Source organism: Hyposmocoma kahamanoa, unplaced genomic scaffold (genome assembly GCF_003589595.1).
Source record: "Hyposmocoma kahamanoa isolate Upper Pololo Valley unplaced genomic scaffold, ASM358959v1 100021, whole genome shotgun sequence".
NCBI lineage: Eukaryota > Metazoa > Arthropoda > Insecta > Lepidoptera > Cosmopterigidae > Hyposmocoma > Hyposmocoma kahamanoa.
The window spans coordinates 16,102,925-16,123,760 of NW_020653200.1; the positions used below are offsets into that span (position 1 = coordinate 16,102,925).

General features: G+C 36.2%; 1 protein-coding gene across 1 annotated transcript in view; it reads right to left on the minus strand.

Annotated features, from left to right (window-relative positions):
* LOC113225892 (adenylate cyclase type 6) overlaps positions 1-20,836 on the minus strand; it is a 150,345-nt gene that overhangs the window by 83,323 nt on the left and 46,186 nt on the right. Inside the window, exon 3 of the mRNA XM_026458362.1 lies at positions 4,201-4,404. Coding sequence (XP_026314147.1) covers positions 4,201-4,404 — 204 coding nt within the window. The remainder of the gene's footprint in view (positions 1-4,200; positions 4,405-20,836) is intronic.

A 20,836-nucleotide genomic window follows, 5' to 3' on the forward strand; every position in this document is an offset into this window, starting at 1 on the left:
GCTGGGGCAGGAAGGACCCCACCCCTCCAATAGGTTCCTTCTTGTTTGGATCCCCTTTTCCATTTAAAATAAGGGGGGGGGGGGTATTTTGCCTGTAAGGAAAAAAAAAAAAAAAAAAAAAAAAAATAGAAGGTTTTTCATATTTCTTATAATCTATTTCACCTATTAACTCCGTAAACGTTGGTGGATAACGATATCGTATCCTAATCCGAATCGAACGTTTAACGCGAATGTTATGTTGTGGGTCCAGGAATTCGGAACTCTTTGATATTTTAACCGAATCGTTCTATTGGACATTGTTCTCGAATCGAAGGGCTCTTTCCGTGGTATTCAGGACTTTGGAGTTAAGCGTTCGATTCGGATTTTGGTACGATATCGTTATTCAACAGCGTTTACGAAGTAATATACATATTTAAGACTTTAAGGGCCTAAAATATAGGAATGCTTTAGTATTGCATTAAAATAAATTAATTAAATTGAACAAAAGCAGACTTTATTTAAAATAATAAGAGATTTTCATATTACTTTGTAAACAATAGGACATTGCGCAGCTTTTATTCGATAACTGTGTTCTGAATAACATTTGTAGCCTTTGCCGGTTGAGAAGCTGTGAATAAAAATGAAAAGAAATCGTTAAGTACCTTAAGTTCTGAATCGACCTCCAGGTCACCATCAGTCAACCAACTACTCGCCGGGACTAATCTAACAAGTCTAATCTCGTGGCTCTACATTTAATAAAGTTGAGTACCCGCGTCTACCATCCTGCTCCATCATCGGATTCTAGTTACCATCAGTCACTACTCTTCAAGATTTATTTATTATAATAATTGAGCCTAAACACGATAGTTCTGTTGTAAGTAGTCGAGGAATTAGGTTGTCTGTGGACTGTTCTAGTAGGAGCATCAAGATCGAATCGAAAAATGGGATTTATATAATAAATCAAATCATAAGTCGATTGGCCAAGTGGAAGTAAAAATAAAACATTTTCACCTCACTAGCTCGGAATGGCGTTCTTCCTCATTAGAAATCTGCTCGCAAAAAGCGTTTTTTGAAATTCGAACTTGATGATGGACTGTGGTGCACCTAACTTTTTCTTTCGATGAAAAAAAAACATAATGACTTGTTCAACTACGCCATTTGTCGTACATACGTACACGTCATTACGCACCCGTAATATTTATGTAACATAAATCCGTTGATATATTTCATTCTTATTATTGTTGATATTAAACTGAAAACGATAACTAATTTTGTTTATTAAATTATTTTAGTTCGTCGAAGAACTAAAATAATTTCAATAATCGTATAAAATTATAAGCACAAGCAAAAATAAAACAATTATGAGGTGCAAATTCGTCTGAAGGTAAACTTTTTCTTTTGATTATAAAAATTGATGTTTTATACTTCAATGTTTTTTCTTTCATCTACCATTTACCTCGCTATAGGTGATGTGAAAAGTTACGTATTTCGCTCGGCAGCGAAGTGTTTTGCTTCTCGTGCCTTGAAATCCACACTTCGCTCAACATTCTATTTTTAATCTTAGCGTCTGTCGCTAGCTCGTGTCTCAATACAAGCACTCGCGTCAAACAACAACTTTGCAGCCTTGCATAACAAATAACCATTATTTTATGACTGAAATCACTATCTGTAAAAAGCTCTTAAAAATATCTTTAAACAGCTTAGCAGTGATCATCAATCATGGTTCTAAACTATATTTGATTATCCCTTATTAAAGTATCCTTTAAATAAAAGAACCGCTTTGCATTGAATGTGTTTGGGAGTTACAATGCTACAGAGAGACAAAGATAGACAGACAATATGCACATGCACTTAAATAATAATATCCGATAATGAAATGGTTGTCTTGGTGTCACGCACTGGACACGTAAATAATGCACCCGTCTGTAGACTCCGCGTCGGGATTTTATTTCCAAAGCCGTTTTTCAAAACAGTTGCGGTAGTCATTGCACAACTTTCTTTTGTATTTTACTGCTTTTTATCAAAACAGTGCGCGAACAATACAGCGCGGTAACAAACAGGGGCATGTTTGCGACCGCGGAAGTTGTTATGTTTCAGTAGTTGTTGCCGTTGCCCGGCTTTGTGTTCACACAATGGCTAACCTAAGAAAATACTGGGTTTGATGGCGCGCAACCGCCGCCCGATTCCACCCCGCGCCCGCCCTTGGCCACCACTCTCATTGAGTCGCAAATTGAGCCTCAGTTCATATATATTTCAGCCTGCCTTTCAGTTCAAGTACAGGTGGTACATAGGTATATAGGTACATGAGGTACAAAAGAGCTTAAACAATTAATTTAGAAATATGTGCCGATGACGTATACATATACCGATATACATATTTCTTTAAATTCTTATTATTCCTCACCAAATAGGCTTATAATAGTGTTGTAAGTTTGACGTAGTTGTTAGATGTGTGCATTTGCCGGTAGCTTTTTAACTTCTGACTGGTTTGAAACGAATCGAATTTTATCATATTAAATGTTGTCTAACTATACGAGACAGAATGTTGTATGCCAGTTACAGTGAGCGTTTTTGTATTTCAGTTAAAAACGAGCCTAAAACGCGAAACAAACGTGCAGAAACAGCCCTATTTTGATGAATTTATGCCAATTACTGCGTGTATAGATATAATGACGCATTTGTGACGATTCCAATGTCGAGTCCTTTATTATGTATTAATGGAATGATCTGTTAATATGTATTGCGTAAATGTGCAGAGCTGTGAATAAATAATAATATTTGCTCGTGCAAATGTGCAGAACCGGAAAAAATAAATTAAGAAAGACTTCCGCGCTTCGGTGGGGAATCGACATTCCACCCAGTTTGATTATGGGTTTGCTGGTCACTGAACCTAAATTAAAATCTAAAAATAATTAAATAGTTTATATACATTGAAATAATAAAGTAAAATAAAATTAATAAAATTAAATGCAACTTATAAAATTAAAATAAATTAATAAAATAAAATTACGTAAATATTTTAAGCCGAATATTCTTTGTCCGTTATTAATTAAAATATCAACCTTTTGTTAAAATCTGTATACATATAATAGCATAGTATAATAATAAGACAAGTATGATAACGCTGTACAAACATAGCAGTACAGCAGCGTGAGTTGTGTATGTGCACGACCGCCGTGCGCCGTGTACCGAAGCACATGTTCGAATAACATCGCGATGCACTCGCGTTGCATAGCGGCATTAATTATAGAATCAATTATTAAAAATAAGTTCAAAATATGTTTGTGATAGTTTCATAATCATACATCAAGATACCAATCCGGATTGCTGGTAACAAAAGTAACAATACATAAGTACCTATTGCATTCAACAACGGTTATTTTAGCACGATAATAATGTGATGAATACCTTAATTTTTTTAAATTATGTTTACAACTTAGAATAATAACGCATAGAAACCTAGTCCGCACACGCTAAGTGAGGTAAATTGAAGCGCGCTCAATGGGCCTACACGAGCGGGCGGGCCTTCAGTGCTCAAGTCAACTTGCACCGCGAACAGCTCAAGAATTTTAGCTAAAATGACGAAATGTGCGGTAAATGAGTGTAAAAATACGTCAGACAAACATAAAATAGATACTAACATCACATTCCACAAGGAAGTAACGCGTTTCAACTTGTATTTTTATATAAATATTCACTAAAACCGAAAATTAACCTACTACTAAAACTAGCCTACATGAATTTGATTTTTGCCTCACTTGTGACAGTTCGTTTGATATGAAACTGTCATTCTATGCGTTATTATTCTAAGGTTTACAACATGTAGGTGCAACTAAAATAATAATGCAAGTGAACAGGCGGGATACTTGCTAATACTATGATGTTTTTTTATTTGACACCTACCTCGGACTCGGAAAGTTTATTGTGTATTTATAAGGATTCTATCATTAAATGTTCTATCAATTAGTACAAAACGTTTTCCTTCTACGTCGTTACATTATGCATACAGCTATGAAGTGAACCTCTTTGCTGTGTTCTGTGTTTTCTGATCAATACAACTTGGATATTCTTATGACCCGAATATATAAGCTAAATAAAAACTTCGAGGCAAACATTTATCATCCTTGTCGACATTTTCGCTTTCCATCAAATAGATTTCAAAAAGTCATTACATTTTAATTATTGCGATATTTTTTATTAGGTTATTTCTATACGTACCGCAGAAGGGCTCTTCTTGGAGCGGCTGGAGGAGAAGTGCTCAATCACCTCCCAGTTGGATTTCTTGAGCGCGGGCGTGTCGCCAGGGGAGGGCGAGGCACGGGCGGCTGCGGGAGTGCTGCGGCCCGACTCGTCGGCGGACCGCACTGCGCCTGCGCCGCCGCTGTTTGCGCGTAGCGAAGCGCAGCGTCGCCCGCGCAGCGCATCCTGTGCAACAACAAACTGTGAAATCCACATAGTATTTTTAGTGTAAATAAATCTGTACTTTTCTTTAGAATTTGTTTAGTATGTTATTGGCGATGAGAAAATTTCAATTAAATCCCTGGGATCAATCGACACTCAATTCTCTGTTGACTATTGCATGCGTTGATGCAATGAAACTGCAATAGTTACTGTGCTCGAATAATGGTAATTCCTAAAGGAAGGTCTTCCTAGAGGAGGCTTATGTGAAATCAATCAAACTAATCTAGTCACGATCGCTTTAATCTGCTCGTTCCTTGATTGATCCTTTATTGAAATTGGGTTAGTGAATAAACGTGAGTACGATATGATATCAGTGGGTTATGAAATGATTCATTGCTGACCGGGAAGAAGGTGTAAATTGTTAGTTTTTAACGACTTCTCCTCTATTTTGTGTCACCACCGGGATCTAGAACTTCGTAAAGTAAGCTATCTCATCAGCTTGCCCCTTAGGGTGTATGGTCCGTACCATAGCGTCTTTGACTATACAATGCTGATTTTTATCTTTCGCACTCGTCTATATGATTAAACGTAGTATTTTGTTCGTTTTAAAAACCGAAGTTGCAAATGCTTCCCTCCTTATCCAAGTTTTTTCTGAATTTATCCTTGACAGTGAAATATTTCCCTGGCATTTAGTTCTTAAGTTCAGCATGTGTTGGGTATTAGGTATTTGGGTTGACACCTATTTAACGAATTGACATTATTGTTTTGTTACCTACGTAAGTAGCTATCTAGTATGCTTCAAGTTCGCTAGTTTTAACGCTCTACTTTGTTTAGCGGTCCCCTGACTCTTTAAAGGATCAAAAATGCTTGAAAATTAATAAGCACCTCATTACAATTATTATTACTGACTTTTTAGAGTTCGCTGTTTTGTGTGGGAGGCTTTTTAATTTTTAAATTCATGTTTTATTTCAAGCTTAGCAGTCATGGATTCCAATATATCCACTAAGTTTTAAAGATTTAGATTTAGATATCAAATAATAATAATAATAATATTTCTTTATTTCCTGCACAAAATTTAGATATAACCAAAGAAAGAATAATGTTCCCTATAATTTTAAGTTCTTTTACTGCGCATAAGTAATAATCTCAGTACAGAGTACTAAAAAAACCGACCTCAAAAGTACGTGGAATTCTACTCAAAGTATATTGAGAGAAAAACGCCTTGAATTGGAGTAATAGCAAAATCAACCATTAAAGTAATTGCTCCTAAATTAAAGTTAGGCGGAATTTATAAAAATGAATCTTCATGCGTGAACAGCCACCCTTCGAGGTGGATGATTTTCTTCAAAATGAAATGGGACCACTATGGAAGTACCCCCTTTCCAACAAAAAAAGAATCATGAAAATCGGTTCACAAATACCGGAGTTATCGCGTAACATACATACAAAAAAAAGAACGTACAGTCGAATTGAGAACCTCCTCCTTTTTTTAAGTCGGTTAAAAAGTCACCACAGTAGGAAAGGCTTTCGTATATTTGAGAAAAAGTAGTATCGGAAAGGCGAAGGTTTTATATGGCCTCAATTCACGTGATAAGTTTGCAAAACTTTGCAAATTAGCAAATTACTCTATCAAAAATGCCATTTAAGAGTCGTTACGACAAATTTAGGCTTTAGCAGGATTGCAAGGAATAACTGGATCTTTAGTATTTTAATCAGCGGTATCTGATAATGCTTTAATTTATTTTCGTAATAAATAATCATAATATTAATAATTGAATTTAAATTTTTCATTTAGAATACAATCCCACATAAGTATATATGTCACAAGTATAATGTGGACAAAACTTTAATTACCAACTTAAATTGATAATAAGAAATTATTTAAAAAATATTGAAAAATGTCGAAAAAAATAGTAAAATAGGTGGTGTCGGCTGTGACTCGGGTGACCACTCGATTCGAATGACATTCAGTGAATACAAATTGACTTTACCTTTGATAAACTTCCCATCATGTGACCGTCAACCAACTTTTAGTCGAAATCAATTTAACTCGATGGGTCCACGTTTAACAAAGCTGTGCTCCTGTGCCTTCCTTCCTGCGCTATCATCAGACTTAATCACCACCTGTAAGCCAACTACTCGACAAGAGCCCTGACACGACAGTTCTTCTGTAAGTAGTTGAGGAGTTGAGGAGTCCGCAGATTGTTATGGTAGCAACATTAGATAAATTATTCCTACACAAACAGGAAGAAGAGCCGATGATCTTGAAACAACTTATTGGATGATCATCAAACGTAACTAAAAATCATTCCGATCAAATGAACCTTAAAAAAAACCGGTCTGAGATCAGTTCATTCGTTTAAGGGCTATGATACACAGGCTTTAAAAACGAGAACTCCCCTCTTTTAAGTCGAGCGTTAAAATGGTAAAGAACTAATAGGTTAACATACAATTTTGTATAAAAAAGGGGAAAAGCAAAATTTTGAGAAAGTGTAAGTAAAAGATGGAGATATTAAGTGATAATGAGGATGGAAAAGGAGAGGTAACGCACAGTCAGAAACCTCTGCCCTCGAACTAACGCCCGAGGATGGAGGTGCAGGTGGACAGAGTCGAGCCGCTCCGGAAAAGGTGCAACTCGCCTTTAATGATTGCATGAGCAGGTGCAGCTGGTCAAATCTGTGTCCAAATTCGAAAGGCCTGAACTAGCATCTAAATTCAAAATTAAGAGGCTGAAAAACTAATCAGCCAAGAGCGAAAATACTCTTTTTGCCAAAGATCGAATACCCGAAGGAGTAATATTTTATAGAATAACTTATAGAAGAACAATTGCTTATCAACGGAAATAGTAGAACTATCTCTTACACCAAAATGTATGAATATTGGAATATTTAATTGAATTATAACAGAGACAAGTGGACGAAAGAGTTCAAAAGAATTTCCAGTGGGAACATGTGCTCAAAGTCAGGCGTGTAAAATTAGTAGGCTGTTAACGTGAGAAGAAAAATGGCGTAACACGGGAAAATTGAGTGTTTTAGATACTTATGCTATAGTGCGACAATACGCAAGAGAACTGCCTACCTGATACGTCCTTCAGCAGCCTTGTTGTGGAAACACTGGAAGTTGGTTCACGAAAGTTCTAAATACTTAGTACATAATTTAATTTATGATAACATCTGTACAAAAAAAGGTTAAAAGATTTTATAACACTCATTCGAATAAATTTTTGATTTGATTTGATGGTAAACACCAGTTAAAACTACTTCGTTGGTTACTGTCGTATATTCTTTATTTAAATTCAAAATAGATATTATTCAGAAATTGCTAATATCGCTGCCTTTCAATAATAGCGGCACAAACCAAAATTGTTCATATTTGTCTTTATAGCAAAGCTGCATTCAAAATTACTTTGCAAAAAAACACCGATCTTTTTGTTGCCTAAAATGGACAAGTAATAAGATGGACCGGTGTTATGATTCGTCGGTTTTGCACGTTAGATATGCTTCAGATGTTTCTAAACCATATACCTGATAGATTAATTAATTTTGGATAGGACACCATTCTAGAAAGCCATCGAAATGTTAGTCAAATCCGATTTGGAGTAACAAGTCGATAATTTCGTCTGCCACTAAATATAGTAAGTTGATTGTATTGCTCCATCAAAATCAAAATTGTCTTTATTATATAGGCAAGCAAATTACGTTTCAAATTGTTACAATGATTAAACGTTGTTTGATATACATATGTATATTACTGTAAAAATGTAAGCACCTACCGCAGTCAATTAAGAATATTGTCCCAAATATATTTCTGAGAGTCATATGAAATAAGTCTGAAATTGGTGAATTCTGAAATACGAGTACTATCAGATTTAAAAAGAGGTGTAACTTTGCTTTATGCTGTCAGTAAGCCCCCGTCATCAATGCATTTGTTAAAAACACACGCTAATTATGGCGCAATAGAATCAACTATAGAATTAATGACTTTGATGGAAAAATTAGCAGTTTATTATTTCTATTTTATTTACAGGCTTTAAGAACGTCTTTCGGAAGTACACGACGAAACTTTAAATTAGTAAGATTAACTCCAATGCTATCTTTAAGTAAGGATTCCGCGGCTGTGGGAGAGTCTGCCTACTATTATTTGTATTTGTAACAAATGTTTTGTAGTGTAATATCTCGATTTAATTTACACGTTTACATTAATTTACTCTTTATATAGACTTTGGTCAATACCAAAGTCTATATAAAGCAATCTTTATGATGCCGTATATGTTATATCATATGTAATGATTCCAACGAGGAATTCCAATAAACATCGTCAAAGGAACTAATTGTGTTAATTACGTTCTTCATCAGACGGCGACCACATCAGGATTTTGGTCCAAAATTGCGTGTTTTTTTCACGTACCTACTCCTTTCACGTCTCGTAACCATAGATTTAGCATTTTGGTACATACTATACAGGATGGAAAAAAAAATAAAACAAAGGAGCTGCCCTACTTCCGGAATGAACGTGCATACCTAAACAAAAATTGAACGAACCAATGGCGGATTTCTTTAGTGTCGTAATCTATCGATAAATCATTATCGACATGCAAACATTTAATTAAAGTAGATCAATATTCCATTTGGGAATATTTTAAGTTAAATGGGAATATCCGGGAATGTCACATGAAATTTTGAATTTATTGTTTTGCGTTTACAAATTCTCAAATATTACGAAAAGTGAATTTGCACAGAAAAAATGTAATTTGAAAGTATATAAAAAAAATAATTTGAAACATAAATCTGGAGATCTCCTATACATTTTCAACCTCACGATTCATATTGTCACAGAGAAATTTTTAAGCAGTTTCCAAATAGTGTAAGCTTAATATTATCAATAATAATATTATTATCATACGTTTATTTGCTTAAAACATGGTATAAAGGGAGATGTAACAAGAGACGGTGTTAGTATAAACATGTTTCACATGCATTATACCATGTCAATTAATTTTTAATTGACTACTATTGGCCGAGCGCCTTGGATTTGTGCAGAAAAATCGACACTTCTCCGAAGTGAGACAAGTAGTCACGAGTGACAGCGAGTTGTGACAAACCACGTCAAACGAGCTCTATACACGTTCGCGCCCGCTTTCATTCGGTCAGCTAGGCGTAGGCGAGTGACACCGAACGATAGCAAGGCAAGGCAAATAGGCTGTCTATACGTTGGTATTGGCCTTCTCCCGGCAACGTTGGACCAACATGGTCATTGTATTTCTGGCTTTATAAAATAAGAATTTTTAGTAGTTAGAGTTGTCAGTAGGAAAAAATCGGAAACGAGTGGATAATTTTGTTTTCAGGAATTGAGAATGCCTAGTAAATGAGTCTTGTTTAATCTAAATATTAAGTGTTTATATTCGGCACTCCTATGATTTCCAACCATTCTTTTTTCTTTTTTGATTTGTAGGTGAACTTGAAATAGTAAAAATAATAATAATAAAATAATAAAAACCTCGTTGTGAATTATTCTAATAACAGAATATCGATAATATGTACGCTTCCAAGAACAACACTATCTCAAAATAATCGTTAACAACAATCATCAAAATTGACTCCTGCGATCAGTGCACTTGGTAAGCTGCTCAGGATATGTGAGACATATGCGGAAGCCCATGGATTTTAAAGCCGAAGGCAGGTTCTGTTGGAACTGTGCCGCCGGTGTTTCTCTATGGTAGTGAGATAAGTCGTGTTTCTGAATTTAAGTACCTGGGTCACTGGGTAACCGATAACTTGCAGGATAGTGCCGACATGGAGAGGGAAAGACGGGCCCTGTCTGTTAGATGTAATATGCTCGCCCGCAGGTTTGCTCGTTGCACCAAAGATGTAAAGATGTAAAGAGTGTATTTAAAGCATATTGCCAAAACTTTTACACAAGCAGCCTGTGGGTGAAGTATACGCAGAGAATCCTGAATACATTAAGGGTGCAATATAACAACGCTTTTAGGATGCTAGTGGGGCTGCCGCGACACTGTAGTGCATGTTCACGGAGGTGCACACAGATGGCTTTCATGCCATTATGCGCAAGAAGGCTGCCTCACTCATGATGCGTGTGCGCGGCAGCGCTAATAGCATCCTAGCCGTTGTTGCCAATAGGCTGGACTGCTCTTACCAACTACATTGGGTGCAACTACACGTGCGTAGGGTCGTGGTCAAGATGCACTTTCCACTAAAATTAAGTAATTTTGTATTGCACTAACCATAGCACGTAAGAAAAATTTACTGTATTACTAACATTATTATGGATCAAAATCCGAATACAAATAATTCTATTCTATTCTATTCTAAAATATACAAACAAACAGGCAATTTGAAGAAACCAAAGCAAAATTTGACAAGATTTATGAATAAACTACTTAAATATGTCTAATTACATGAAATATTTAGACTTTTGTGTGATTTATAGACAGTAAAATAACACGTGCCTGTACAACGTTACATTCGGTCGGTTTTCGCTTTTTCTAATTTTTTTCCATTTTATTACAATACAAGCATTGACTTACAAATAAATGGACGACGGGTCTAATACAAAAACCACGAAAAAAATGTCCCAAGTCAACCTATTCGAAATTTAAATTGTAATGTCATCGCAGTATCGCGCTGTCAGTAGAACAAATGAAGACTAAAGCGGAGTGTCGCGCTCTGTATACGATTTTAGCGCCTTAAAAGTGCGGACACTTTTTAGCGCGGTCCCGACGTCCATATAATTGTAAGTCAATGAATACAAGCGAATAATTCAATAAAACACTTGTAAAAACATTTGTTTTGACGTTTGATGTCCTTCCCTTTGACAACCGTATCATGTACCTCATGTACTGCGAAATGGACACAGTTGGCATTTACGATTACGGTACGTATTTTTGATTCCCGTCTTTGACACAGACCAATGTAATGCTATTTCTTTTGGTTTAAGACCGCACGCAATAGTTAAAGACAGTAATATGTTTATGTTTTCAATGTCGATAAGCATCATATACATATAACGTCTCATTTATATATGTCAACATAACATGTCCTTTAGTTTCCGTAGTCTAAGCTCGTTGCAGATGTTCTTTCTTGTAATAAAGTAGATGCCATTTTATTAAGCGGTATTCCACTGTTCTATGTATTCATTTCATACTTTCATTAAAATATGATTTATTAAAAGAGTTTCATGGAAAATAGTCACTGACATAATTTTATACAAGGAATAAAGTAAACGGGCTGTTATTGGCAGGCGTGTTCAGGAAATCACATATCCATTGAAGGGGCAATGTATATGCTTCCATAATACGATTCCTGTCGATATGCAACATTTACCATTTATTAGGTTTTAATCTATCATGACACAAAATGTTAGAGATACAGAGTGTAACAAAAAGTGTTGTCATATTAATGGACCCAAACGAGTATCTATTCCTGATTTAGACCCTCAGTGCAATATTTTAAATTGAAATTATTGACCAAAAAAATTATAGAAATTTAATTACTTTAAAAATAAGTGAATTTCTAAATGGATACAGTTGTATTCATTTAAAAAAAAAATTACCATGGAGTTACGACGCAGATGCGTAATAACTCTGTTGTAAACCTTATACCTGCTTATGTATTTGAAAATAATCGCGAAAACCTAAGAACTCAATGGTAATCATGAAAACGTATACTCACAATCAATGATATGATCTTATAATGCTTACTTTACAAATATATTCATAAAAACGCCATTCACCATAGTCATAGCGTAGGGCATTTTCTGAAAACGAAATGCTGCCAATTTACACCAACCTATTTTGAAACTTTCTGGTTGCAACTAGACTGATAATTAAAACAAAAACTTTAAGTACGTAATTATATCAATTTATTGCCATTTCATATACACGTAGGTATTTATTTACATACAATTTTAATACAGTAGCTAGTAGTACAATAGGTGGGCCATAAATGTCTCACCACACCCACACAATACAGGCAACTTAGAGTAGTAAAACACGTATTAATTTACAACAAATTTATTTATTTATTGTGTAAAACTAACAGTACCAATACCTAAACATATAGGCAATAAAAGTCGATCGTCGTCCGAAAGTAAGAAAAATAATCCGGAATTTCAACAGGTTTTACGCGGCGACCGCGTTCAGATAGTAACCAGCAGTTATCAGATATTTATGTATATTCATAGTTACTGAACACGTCCGTATCTTTAGTTCAATTTAAAAGTTCTGCTAATGCTAGGAACTCGTAAAATAGTGTCTGTCTTAGTACCCTTGAGCACGATAAATATAGAACGAAGACAGGGTATCGGTACTGACGTAAGAGACGTATAACAAAGGGAAAGGGAAGGGAAAAAAATATTCCATTGTTAAGTTAATGATGTGCTTGACAAGTAATAATTACTTCTGAATTCGTTCCAATATTATGATTACTAGTATTTATTTGGTCTATGATAATGACATACAGTTGAATTGGCGATGGTACTTAACTGTTTCATGCGTTCGAAACATAATATTTATTGTAATTCACTATACATACATGGTCTTTTTACTGACTTCCTAAGCGCACTGCACGCGCATAGCTAACACTTGATTATTTTACGTATATTTACAGATACGGCTCAAAATGCCGAATTCATCCGCCTTCTCCATCCTTTGCAGCATCTGCGGAGAAACCTGACTGAAGTTTGTTTCGATGGGCCATCTCATCTCATCTGAGCTTTTACTCTACATAGACAACATTTCTCACATTTAGCTCAGCCGGCCTTCTTGACTGGAGCGTCGAAACGATCCAACTCTTTGCTGTCTACGTCGTAGTATCATCCTCTTAAAGCGCTAAAGAGTAGGAAAATGTCTATCTTTTCAAAAAGGAATCTTTTGAGTCGCCATCGACAATCCCAGTTCGTCCAGGGAAGTACTGCCACCTTACCTATGTCTGACGCTAAGCAGTAATGTGAGCATTATTGCGTTCCAGTTTAGAAGGTTAAGGATGCTGGTGAAATTACAAACAGATCAGTGCCACTCAGATCTTTGCGATTTAAAGATCTTAGTGGCACTGCAACTGCTATGGACAGGTGTGTCGCTTACCACCAGGTGCAGGACTTGTGCACTCTGTCACTTGGTGTCGTAAAAAAAATCTGTATACTATCCACGGTTACGCTACGCTAAAACGAAGCTATAATTTCTAATCCTTACAATGTAAACGAAGTCATGTCAAATTCACAGTAATGATCTGGCCAATCTCTGATCGCCATGGACAAGTCTGGACAAGGCGAATTTTATATAAAAGTTGTACAAAAATGAGATAAACAGTTTAACTATATTAGAGGTTACTCAAAATAAAAAGTTTGTGTGAGCAAAAATATTTGCTTTTTAAAAAAAAAGCACACCTATACTCTTTATTTACTCGTTTTTCACAGAGGAGTCTGTGTTATGAAATGAATGAGTAATGGTGTTTAATTAATTTCATAATTCTATTTCAAAAATTATATTTTCATTTATTTACCTATTTCGAATATGAATTTGACTCCTAAAGTGATCAATTTAACAAATCATGATGAGGAGGAGCTGGGCACGCAATTTCATACGCGTGAACATGTATGTATCACTTACGAATAATATTAATATATATAAAAGTAACTCTGTTGGTTAGTTATATATACTTATACATATATTCTTCACAATAATGCTGTCCTATACACAATATTTGACGTACAGCTGTCGGGTATTAATGCATACATACGTCTTACGTTATAACACGCTGCAGGGCCACGGCGATTTCATCGTGCGAAAAGCAGCTTATATTGTAATCCACATCGATCACTCTCAGCGTCTGGCCGGTTGATGGTCATAGCGTAATATAAAACGATTAGAACATTTTTAAATTTTTTATTTATCATTAGAACCGTTGATGTAGAGGATGATGTAGTGATCACGATAGACAGGGGGATGCTTCAGTGGTTTAGTCATGTAGAAATAATAAATAGTGGACGATTGACCGCACAAATTTAGGGTGGTTTCAAAGCAGTGCGGATTTATCTACGGAACGTCCGCGCTTAGCGCCGGAGCGGAGTAACACGTGTGACGTCAGAACATCGTTTTACAGTGGGCGCGGATTGCTCCGTAAGGAACACGCTCCGCGTGAACTCCCCACAAACCACCCGTGCGTTCATTGTAGGCAACTGTCTTCCATGAATATCCGCGCTAAATTAAATACTCGAATCAGAGCATTGACTTACAAATAATTGGACGACGGGTCTAATACAAATACCACGAAAAAATGTCCCAAGTCAACCTATTCGAAATTTAAATTGTTATGTCATCGCAGTATCGCGCTGTCCGTAGAACAAATGAAGACTAAAGCGGAGTGTCGCGCTCTGTATACGATTTTAGCGCCTTACAAGTGCGGGCACTTTTTAGCGCGGACCCGACGTCCATATAATTGTAAGTCAATGAATCAGAGCACTGTAGATTCTATGCAAGCGGATGGCCCGCAGGCGGACAGCCCGTCCGGACCGTAAGCATAGCTGTGATACCAGCCAAGAGCGAATGTGAATGGAAGAAATTACATAAATATTAATATTAACAATTATATATTAATTATAATAAAACATTTTGTCAGGAGCGTAGCGGAAGGAGGTCCATGGCTCCTGCCTACCACAGTGGGAGACAGGCGTAACGATATGCATGTATATGTGCACATGTAAAACCGTTATTGTGGCTTAAATATAATATATTTTTTTAAATACATAAAAGATAAATATATCGTGTCGCTCACTTTTTGTGGATCTACTGATGATTAACATTTTTGTAGCATTATTTTTTCACGTACGTCCAACCGTTTGATCACATTTCTGTAAGCGTCTCTTTAAAATTGATTTATCTTTTAATTGTCAACCGATTTAAATACAATAAACACAATGTTAATCGAAGTTTAATACATGTTATCTTAACATATGTAATCTGACAAACCGTGGAAACCTTAGTGGAAATTATTATTACAAACGCACAGACAAACGGCAGCAACAGTAAAGCTTCTTGTGGAAGAGTTCGTCCAGGGAAGTACTGCCACCTTACCAATTTCTGCCGCCAAGCAGTAATATCAGCATTACTACGTTTCGGTTTAGAAGGGTTACAGTACTGGTGAAATTACAGGCACATGGCACTAATCAACTTATGTCTCAGAGTGACGGGCGCAGTTGCAGTGCCCCTCAGATCTTTGCCATTTAAAACTTTGAATGCCGCTGCAACTGTTATGTTATAAAAAATTCTAAAAGCTTACAGCTTCTTAAAGCTTAGGTTTTAGCTTCTTCAATAGGATGTCTTCAATAGATAGCACAGAATTTTACTGTAAAATATTAAAGCTACTCAGCTTCTTTACGACTTTATTATAATACGCGTAAAACCATCTAAACGCCATAATTATAACTTTTTGTTAAGAAAAAAGTCGATCTCGAAAGTTTGTTTATCGGCCTTTTTATTGGATTATCTATTTGCCAAGTTTTATAGAAATCAATTAACGGTAAGTGCACGAAACTGGATTAATCCCCTAGTTTGCCACCCTTTAAGTTCGAATGTTTTCTTCAAATTTAAATGGTACCAATGCTGAGCTGATGCTGGCGATTGCAACAAAAAAAAAATCATCAAAATCGGTTCACAAACGCCAGAGCAATCGCGTAACGTACACAAAAAAAAATACATTAGAATTGAGAAATTCCTCCTTTTTTTAAGTCGGTTAACAAAAGTTATTGCAGTGCCTGGTACCGTCTGTACCAGTGAAGTACTTTATTTGGAATATAAAGGAAAATTAGTATTTGTGTCTGTACTTGTTACGTACGAAAAAGCATATAAATGATCAACAGTAAAAAATGCTCTGGTAGATTTCAATGGGCCGTATTCGATTTAAAGTGCTACTCAAAAATGTAGTCGCTTTTTTTTCATTTTCGTTTTACGTCTGGTGTATTGTGGATTCCAACACTTTTATGAACTAAATGGTTAGTTCAAATACGAAGATCGAGGACGTTTCGATTGGTTTGTAAACAAGCGAACGTGATCGTTCGCGTTGCAGTGCAATAAAAGGACGCGACCGCGCTGTTGATGTTTCCGCTGTAATTGGAATGAAAAGCTCTCGGGAATCTGGTGTTCAAATAAATAAATTGTTATACGTATATGCATTGTTAAATAAACCGGAGTAAACAAACACTGGAGTACAATGTACAGTCATAACTCTATATTGTGAATTTTTCTGAATTTGGAGATTTATACTCCGTTTTGAAAGATCTATCATGAACGATTTCGTTGTCATCATCATCATTTCAGCCAACGTCCGCTGCTGAATATAGGCCTCCCTCAAAGTATGCCACAGGGACCTGGCCTGCGCCGCTTGCATCCAGCAGATTCTCGCAATCTTAACCAGGTCACCTTGTGGGTGGCGTGCCCACGCTGCGTCTTACGGTACGCGGTCGCCACTCGAGAACTCTTCAACCCCATCGCCACTCTGTTCTTAGCGCAATGTACCTTGTCCTCTGCCACTTTCACTGCCAGTTTTGCAATTATTTGGGCTATGTCGGTTACTCTGGTTCCCTTGAGAATATCCTCATTACTGATACAATCTCGTCAATCAGTGAAACTTCGAGCATTTTTTTTTTACCTTCAGCCTTAGTATGAGGCCCATAGTGAGCCACCACGTCTCAGTGCCGTAAATCATTACTGGCTACACACACTTGTGACACTGTGGTGTTTTGAAGAAAGATATGGTGAAACTTCCTGTACGCTGCCCAGGCAAGTCGGATTCGACGACTGACCTTGAAGTTGGACCTACCTAACTGGATAATTTGTCCCTCGCATAAATAATCGTCAACAACTTCGAGTGTAGAGATTTATAGTATGAAACAAAAATTCTTAATATATGGTCCGTTCTTGTGTGGCTCTAATAACCCGATTTATGCATTCCTGTATCAATCAGCTGGTTTATAGAATACTTGTTCTTACTTGTTGAGTACGATTGAGCGTCGAATGAGATAAACGAGTTTATGCATGTTTGTTTTATTCCTGTCGCTGCGTGCTGCTTATGCAATCCTATATAAACAACGTAACATTTATTTTATTTTCATTTGCGGGTTCGCGCGTAATAGATAAGCAGTACTTAAGTTCAACACTCAAAACAAAACAATGTTGGAAGTAAAAAAGAAGTGACGGCAATACTGTGCGGAATATATTAGATTCGGATTCATTGAAAATCTCACAAACCCATTGTCGCATTTGTGCCTTCTATGTCTAAAAACATTTTCGAATGAAGCAATGAAACCTTCAAGACTGCAAGATCATTTGAATAAAATGCATCCAGATAAGAAAGACAAGAATGTAGCATATTTTCAGGACCTAGAGAGGAAGCATATACTCAGCCAAGTGTAACAAAACTCTTTTTGGCGGCTGCTAAGTAAGATGACGACGGACTTCGAGCTTCGTACAATATCTCTTTGTTAATTGCTCGAAAAGGCAAACCACACAACATCGGAGAAGAGTTAATTTTGCCAGCAATAAAGGAAGTAATAACTACTGTGCTTCAGAAACCGGCCGCAGATATTATCCGAAAAAATCCTTTGAGTAATAATTCTGTGTAAAGACGAATTGATGAAATGGCTGAAAACATTGAAGAATCATTGTGCAATCATCTGAGGACTAGTCAATTCTCAATTCAGCTCGATGAGTCCACTTTGCCAACTAATGAAGCATTGTTGCTGTCTTACGTGAGGTTTATTAAAGATGAGAAAATATGTGAAGAACTATTGTTTGCTAGAAACTTAGAGGCCGATACAAAAGGCGAAACCATATTCAATACATTGGAAAAGTTTTGTGATGAGAAAGAGATTCCCTTGAAAAATATTATATCAGTTGCTACGGATGGCGCTTCGGCTACGACAGGGTGCCATAAAGGCTTCATAGCGTACTTAAAAAATAAAATTCCAGATGTCCTTGCTGTACATTGCGTTATTCGTAGACAACATTTGGTTGCTAGAAATTCAAGTGAACGACTATTTCGATCACTGCAATATGTCCTCAAAGCAGTAAATAAAATCCGTTACAGCTCTTTGAATGATAGATTATTTCATCAGCTTTGTGTTACTGATGACGAAGATTTCAACCGTTTATTGTTTCATACTGAAGTTCGTTGGCTATCAAGAGGCAATTGTCTGACTCGATTTTACAACCTGTTAGACTCTGTGATTGGAGTTCTTGGAAACTGAAGATACAGAATTGCGCAACAAGCTCATTACATCAAAGAGTGATATAACTTATACGACAGACCTGTATAAATTGTTCAACGACATGAATCTCCAACTGTAAGGCGATGAACTAAATTTAATTAAAACCAAAAATGTCGTTGCTGCTTTCGCAGCCAAACTGATTCTACACAAAAAGAATACGGGCAGACGTGAGATTCACAATTTCCCGAATTTATCAGTATTCTGCAGTAAGAACGACTTGTTTCCTACTCCCAACATTTGAAAAACCTCCACATTGACTTCACCGAACGATACCAGGACATTTTGAACTTGGAAATACTAAACTGGGTGTTGGATCTGTTTTCAAATGTTAACACAGCAATATTATCTCAGCTGGAAGAAGAACTTATAGAATTGACAACGAACGAGGAAATAAAAATCAAGTTCAAAAATAGCTACCAAGAATTTTCGCTACAAAAACCGATCCTGCAATTGTACCCTGGATTGTGGTCAATCGTTCAACGATTCTTGATAGCATTCCCATCGTCATATTTGTGTGAACGTGGTTTTAGTGCTGTGACAATTATGCTTACTAAAAAGAGAAATCGTTTGCAAAATACCGAACGTGGTGACACAAATTTATTAAACAGCATCAGATTAATTCCTCACATTAGTGTTTATATTAGAATCGATTATGTTTGTTTTATTTTGTATAAAAGATACTCTGTCTCAATTCTATAAAGTTGTATTTCAATAATCATTCTTATTAGCAGGTGTAGCCCGTAAGAGTTAACTTGAGATCTGAGCGCCGTTGTGTACTCCCTACTGCGCTCAGGTCTCAAGTTAACTCTTGCGGGTTATAGTAAAAGTCTCGTTTAGAATGAATGTTTAGTCTCCGCTAATATAGCTCACAATAATTAATTTAATTTGAAGTTATAGTGGTTTTTAAGTAGGTGAAAAAGTGAGGGCGCTAAAAATAATTTATTCTCAAAGTGGGCAGTAGACAAAATAAGTTTGGGAACAGGGGCTAAACTTTGCTGAGGCAAAATTTTGACGACCTCTGTGGTCAAGTTGCTTGCGCACCGGGCTTTATGGTGTCACCATCTTTGAGGTCTTTGAAGTCAATGTAGAAAAACTAACTTTTCTACATTGTCTTGGAACTGGGTGTTTGTGGTACCGTCGTTGTTTCCGATTTCCATAACACTAGTGCTTTAGTTACTTACTTTGGGATCAGAGCAACGTATGTGATGTTGTTTAATATTTATATTTATTCGGTTGGGTATCGCTGTAAATGTCAGCGGCCGACACTCAAGTGAATGAATTCGCTTTTATCTTATCTTATCAATATATTAGCAGTCATTTCACGGCAGTTATTGGGTAAAAGGTTATTCATAAGTAATAGTAAAACCGAATGAATGAATGAATCAATGAATGAATTGAATATTCTTTATTGCACATAAAAAATTATAAAGATAACACAGAACAGTAACCTAAGTATCACAGAGTAAGCCACAGTACAATTTCTTCCAGGCAACCTTAGGATAGAAACTTAACAGTTGGAATGGGGGATGCAACCAAAAAATACCTTGTAATGAAAGTGGTTTTTTAAATATATAATCACATATCAATGAAGATGGGGCTTCCATGTAAGACACAGATCTAAAATTACCCCCAATTTCTTCAACTTTGTCTAAATACGGAATGCGAACACCATCTAAAATCGCAGGTGGTAAAGGTAAGGTACATACGAGATACGTTGTGTTTTTGATGAGTAAACCAAAAGACCGACTCCAGACAGACAGACAGATTGAAGGAAGAACAGACTGACGTCATTGACGGCAAATGATAAGTCGTTAAGAGACGACTGGATGTAAATTTGGAGGTCATCAGCATAAAGATGAAGAAAGAAGAGAGAGAGTGTGTAACAGAGTCAATAAATATAGAAAATAAGAAAGAGGAGAAAGGATACCGAGACACGTTTGTTTATGTTATTTCCTGAAGCAGTTACGTCATGGTGTTGAGCTAGTGTTAGTTTTACATATCTTTAGGGATTTTTTTAAACCGTGTTGCAAAAAGTAACTTTAACTTAGATAAATTAAAATGACCTTTTATTACTTTACCTGAGACCATGTTATACTAAATACTATGTAAGTACTACTTAATTTTACTTTTGGCGTATTGTACTAATTTGTATACTTTTATGTTATAGTTATCTAATTTC